A 6,385-nucleotide genomic window follows, 5' to 3' on the forward strand; every position below is an offset into this window, starting at 1 on the left:
GTCACGGCTCTTCCATTAATAAAGAGTGAGTAGACAGGAATGGTGGCATTCCTGTCTACATTACAAGATGAGGACCAGTGAGGAGTGAGGACCAATAATATGAAGATTTATTAATATTAATAACAAATATCTAAACATTATTAAATACAAATGTGTGGTGTGCAATAAATAAATAAACAAATAAATAAATAAATAAAGGCAGAGTACCTCAGTGTGTTGCGCAAGTAGCAGCAGATATCAAATATGTATGTAGTGAGTGGTCCTAAGGTCCCAACATGAATTCTTAATGTGTCCACAGAAGAACAGCATTTAAAAAAAGAAATCTTCCTCCATATAATAATATTACTAATAATGATAATATCCAGTTATCATTATTTAGGAGGAAATAGGACTGTGGCACTTGCCTCTTTAATTATGAGTCAAACACTGAAATCGATTCTTGAAGAACAGGAGACCATTTTTTGTGTGTGTGGCATCGGAGGAGGCTGGCGGGTAGCGAAACTTTGCGTACGTCTTGTCGCTTTCCGACTGGCTGACCCATGGGAGCTTGATTTTGGTTGCGTGATTCACTATGACGTCATCACAGGATCCCACGTGCAGCGAACCAAGGCCGTCAATGAAAAACTCTTAATTAAACAAACAAACAAACAAACAAACAAATGTTTAGCTAAAACATCTTACAAATTATACTTTAATACTTTACACTGAATATTGTTCTGTGGTTTCATCCATCCCATGCACATTGACTGTAGTGTTTGCAGTGGTGGAAAGGTAACTAAGTACATTTACTAAAGTACTGCACCTAAGTGAAGTTTGGAGGTACTTTTACTTTGGAGTATTTCCAATTTTCAATACTTCTACTTCACTACATCTCAGAGGAAAATATTGCACTTTTACTCCACTACAATTATTTGAAAACTTTAGTTAGTTACTATATACATTTTGGCCATTTGAAAATAGCCGATCTACAAGCTCACAATTGTGTTAAAACTTTTTGATACCAATACTTTTGTACTTTTACTCAAGTACATTTAGAATTCTGGACTTTTAATTTGTAACGTTGCAGTATTGATACTTTCACGTAAACCCCCAAAAAAACAATGTGAGTACTTTGGCTGGTGATTAAAATGTAGGCCGAAGCAGTCCCTGCTCTAGTTCTCACCCAAATGTGCCACCCTGGCCAAACGCGGATCAAAGCCGACTTGTTGGACCTTATCAGTGCGAGCCAGGAAGAAGTTAATGACCCCATCGGTGACGACACAATTTGGAAAGCCCTCGATGACGTGGTGAAATCCTCTCCTCATGTGCAAACAGTCCCCGTCCTCTTCCCCTGGTTCAATGGATATAGTCTGCCTGTAGGTGGCAGTATATCCTGTTGCCTCTCGCACTGCACCTCCCACCTGCCACAGGTAAAAAAAGAAAGAAAAAAGGGTTACTTTAAAAATGTCAAGTAGTAATGAGTTACATTACAACATTACTTTCTGAGCCAAGTAATGTTGTATTTACTTATGTTATTATGTAATGCCATGTGTGTAACTTGATTCCCATTTTGAGGTAAAATCTGGTGGTGTCCCTCACCAGATCGAGAGTGGTCCTTTCCAAAACATCCACCAGTTTCTCCAACTTGGTGTTGGATGTGAAGATGAAATCATCATCCACCCAAAGTACATACTTTGTGGTCACCTGGGAAACTGCCAGGTTTCGTCCTGCAAACCAGCCCTAGGACACAGCAGACAGACAATATAGTATAGGCAATCTATGGAAGAAAAAAGGGGTCAACCTCAAACAAATTGAAACAGAAACTCTTTAAACTTTTTTTGTTTCATAAATATGTTAGTAACAACATATCAAAAGTCCTAAGAAATCCTAGTGGTGGAACAAAACAAATTCTCAAAATTGAATTCTGATTTAAGTAGCATGTGATGTGTCAAACTAGGGGGGTTTCATGATTCTGAATCCATTGCAACTTTGTAACCATTTGTTTTGCATGAAAAATAATAACGGGGTACAGGCTTTAGTTTAGACATACTATTGGTCCTACTGTCATTAGACCGACAACCTACCTCAAACCCTAATGCCTAACCTAACCCTAACCGCAAGCACGGGAGCAGTGCATTTTCTACCGCATGTCCGACTGTTGTTAATAACCATCACATTTGTGATTTTGCTCGAGAACAAATGCTGCAAGGGTACGAATTAACTTTAACTCATTCTTTTTCACCTACCATTGAAAAATCACAGAATATTTTGCGTTGCTCCATTCTGTGCACGGGTGTTCTCAAATGACATGCACGGATGTTGTAGAATCGGAAAGAAATCATGGTTTATACACTCCTGCAAGCAGTTTTCATTGGACTGCTATTATAGTGGAGTTTTCACTCCAGTCCTGCACGCGTATGTGAATATAATGTTTTAGTCATAGTCTTTTGAATAAGATTCCATTCAGTTTTAGTCATATTTTAGTCATCTGAAATGTTTTGGTTTTAGTTTAGTTTTAGTTGACTAAATACCATAAGATTGTAGTTGACAAATCTACAGTTGATTTAGTTCACTAAAATGTATGGCATTGAAATGCCTGATAAGAGGCGAAAATAGTACGTTCATCTTGCGTTTCTGCAAACTATCATGTAGTATGTACTATACTGTACAGTCAACTAACATACCTTTCCAAAAGGCATTATGTAATGCTCAATGTAGGGTCCAGGGACAGCTTGTGGATGTTCACTGTCATCAGCAATGACAATGGTGACTGTTGGATAGTATCTTCTCACACTGTCGATGAGATCTTGGAGCTTGTTGTAACGGAGAAATGTTTTAGTAGCTATGGTAACAAGGGCACTGACATTGTATTCTAAAAGGAAAGAGGGTCAGAAAACAAAACACAAATAGTTATGTATTTTGGGGGAAGAGCAGCAGATTTTCAATTAAAGAAATTCATAGGTGTTTTATTTGGCACTTTGCTGAGGTACATATTTCAGTACTGTTTTGTACCTCCTGTTGGTCCCGTGTTGTACAATTTGGGGGTAACACCATGACGGATCTTGATGACAAACGTGGCTTGATGTCCCTCTGTCTCAAGCTGCACTACAAGACAGCAAAACATACTTTCGATACTTTCTGCAGAAAACAACTACTGCAGAACTTAAGTGCTTTTAACTTATGCATTAGTTGTTGGATACAGCTGCTTATAAATGAAAGGCTCATTTATTTATATTTATAGGCTCAGTTATTTTCATTGAAAAGGGTTTGTTCAGTTTTTCCCTGTGGAAACAAAAACTTTTATTTTCTGCAATCAAAAAGGGCTACGGTCTGAGGCCTCACCTGTATCAGCTGTGCTGGGATGAAAGAGTGTGTTGGTATAGGTGACAAACTGCAGCTGCCGGTTAAAGTTGGGCAGGAGACTGCTGGTTAAGGCCATGTGCATCTCACCGTCACCTTTGACCTTCACCCCCTCGACTTCTGCGGCCACATTTAGCGTTCCTAATGTGGCACTGATGTTTAACTATAATACAGAAAAAATATTATTGGGACTCAAGCGCAGTCACAAACAAACTTAAACATCTATATTCTATCATACACACTGACATACAGTAAATTACAAGAATATTTATTGAGTGTCGCTAGCCACTCATATGTCCAGCTTTGAGGTTAATTGTAACACAAAAATCGAAAACAAAAGTGAGGACGCAAATTGTGATTATCAATGAGATTATGTATGATGACTTATGATGATAAGAGCGCCCCTCACTTTACACTGGTGTGATTTTTTTTAACTTACTGAGTAGTGTTCTCTGTGGAGGTCTTGTAAGGACAACCCTAAAAGCATATGAGAATTATTGTTTAGTAAGGCTACTAGAACATTGTAGTTCCACTTAAGTAAACAGCCAGCAATTAATTACTTACACTTAAACATTGTTTTGGTTAAATAAAAAAATCAACACACATGTTACACCGCCATCATGATGCCAACATTTCCTTTCTGGAATCATACCTGGAATGATGATTGTTTTCAGCGGCCGCACCTCTACTCCCTGTGTTGGATACTGCAAGGGATTGTTGGCTTCTGCAACTATGAGTACGTCTGCAGGGGTCTGAGACCTTAAGGGAAGGCATTTACAGAAGAGAGTCAATACTGCAGAACAGCGGAAAACGATTGGTAAGAGTAAACCAAGTAAATCATCACTTGCAGTAAAATCATCTGGTGCAGATACAGCAACATTATAACATAATATGGTTGCTGAGAAGATAAAGATATTTTCCAGATCAATCTATAGAGAATAGATTAATATTAATCGTTCAATTACCATTTTATCCTGGCAAGAGTAATCCACTGATCAGCTTCATATGATACCTGAACCATTTCACTTTAGCCGGCTTATAATTCTATTTACCTCATCTGAAAGCTTTGATATTCCTTTGCCCGTCTTCTCTTCATTTCCTCCAGATCAGAAGCCTCAAAGGCAGTGTGTAGAGGATGAGCCGACACCCGTGGAAAAAACAGCTGGGCAAAGGGTAGATTAACACCGCTGTTTTCACCCTCACAAATGCATCCATTAAGTGACAGCAGACTGGAGGATTAATCAGAAACAAAGGACAGAATTTAGTATAGACTAGAACTGAAATCATAAGTAAGTAAGTTAATATTTCAGTAAAGATTTTAGTCAGGAGACAGGAGAAAGAGGTAAAGATGATTGACCACCCAAACCCAGCTTTCCGGGTTTGTGCGAACACAAACATTCACATAAATTGTGATTGGCTGATCACCCCATAGCGATGATTTGATTGGCTGTCAATGGCGGAGCAAAGTACATATTGAAGATAAAGTTGAGGGCAGAAAAGTGAAGAAGCCTAAAGTGATTGGCTGGAAATTACATTTCTAATGATTTGATTGGCTGAGCACGTAATGCGATGTATGACGATGCATGATGATAAGAGCGCCTCTCACTTCACACGGGTATGATTTTTTTTATTGTGGCCAGGTACAGCTAGCCTATATAATCCAAGGTTTTACCAAAGTCCAACGCTGCTTTAAAAGGGACCTCTTATTTAGCCTTACCCTGCCACACTCTCCCTCAAGCGATAGGGGATGTTGCCTAATCTGTGGTCCGTTTCTGGGAGCCTCTCCTCTTGATGACGCTCTACTATTGGCCCCGGTCGCTGTCGCACATCCACCGTTGTGTACGCCCGGGTGGACCATGAATGGAGGAGGGCCAGTACCAGTACTACTGACACCAAGATGGCCAGCAACAGCGTCTTTCTCAGGGAGCGCATCATGATCCTGAAAGCTATATCCCACAAAAGCAAACAAGAGATATCATCACTAACTGTGTAATTGTACTGTATATACATGATCTGTATAAATATAGGACAATCACGTATTGTCCTATATTGTCCAATCATGTGTCGCAGAACCTCGTTAATGTGATTAAATGATTGCCGAACAATTTATAGAATAGAGAATTATTATAGGCCAGTGGTCAGGTGCACCTGAAGTGGTTCCAGGTGGTTTTCAGCTGAATCTAGAGCAGTTCAATTTCTCTATAATTCAATTCACTTGAAATTGTTATTATATCATATCTGTAAAGGAATATCAGTGATTACTTGCGCAAGCAGAGCGCGCAAGTACTAGTTTCGCCCGGGACTCGTATGCACCGTCCCAGCATTTTCGATGCACCGTACCAGCAATTTTGATGCGTATCCACCGTCGCAGCAATTTTTATGCGTATGCACTGTCCCAGCAAATGACGTAATGACTGCTTGTGCCTGATACGGCAGTGGTGCCAGATTACATACATGTATGCATAGGAGCATTACCTTTAATCCTCCCGACACTAAAACATATCGTCATTATGTCACCACCATCGAAAACCATTGGTTTTATCAGGCGACTGTAGCTCAGGAGGTAGAGCAGGTCGTCCAATGATCCATGGGTCGGCGGTTCGAATCCCGGCTCCTCCTGTCTACATGTCGAAGTGTCCTTGGGCAAGACACTGAACCCCAAATTGCTCCCGATGTGCTGGTTGGTACCTTGCATGGCTTCTGCCGCAATCGGTGTATGAATAGGTGAATGTAATGCACAATCTATGTAAAGCGCCTTGGATAAAGGCGCTATTTAAATGCACCATTTACCACAACTAGTCATTACGTCATTTGCTGGGACGGTGCATACGCATCGAAAAAGCTGGGACAGTGCATACGCATCGTAAATGCTGGGACGGTGCATACGGCGCAAAGTAACCACAGTATACCGCTAATCAACTTATAAATTACATATACATAGTACATGCATAGTACATACATAGTACGAAGCTACAAGATGACCTTTCACACTTTCACTCACTCCTCTCTGCCTTTGCCCACTCACTAACCACTGCTAAAACCTCTT

At 40.0% G+C, this 6,385-nt stretch overlaps 1 protein-coding gene across 1 annotated transcript; it reads right to left on the bottom strand.

The window, feature by feature from the left end:
- Positions 1-408: 408 nt before the first annotated feature.
- Positions 409-5,271, bottom strand: b4galnt1b (beta-1,4-N-acetyl-galactosaminyl transferase 1b; the record flags this gene model as incomplete). The annotated part of the gene is made up of 10 exons (XM_083770970.1): positions 409-626; positions 1,163-1,400; positions 1,579-1,719; positions 2,664-2,851; positions 2,992-3,084; positions 3,322-3,502; positions 3,779-3,816; positions 3,992-4,098; positions 4,392-4,568; positions 5,057-5,271. The coding sequence occupies 10 exons, from the start codon at positions 5,269-5,271 to the stop codon at positions 409-411; spliced, it is 1,596 nt and encodes a 531-aa protein (XP_083627096.1).
- Positions 5,272-6,385: the final 1,114 nt, after the last annotated feature.

The sequence above is a fragment of the Protomyctophum parallelum genome (assembly GCF_964188405.1).
Source record: "Protomyctophum parallelum genome assembly, chromosome: 8".
Taxonomy (NCBI): Eukaryota; Metazoa; Chordata; class Actinopteri; order Myctophiformes; family Myctophidae; genus Protomyctophum; species Protomyctophum parallelum.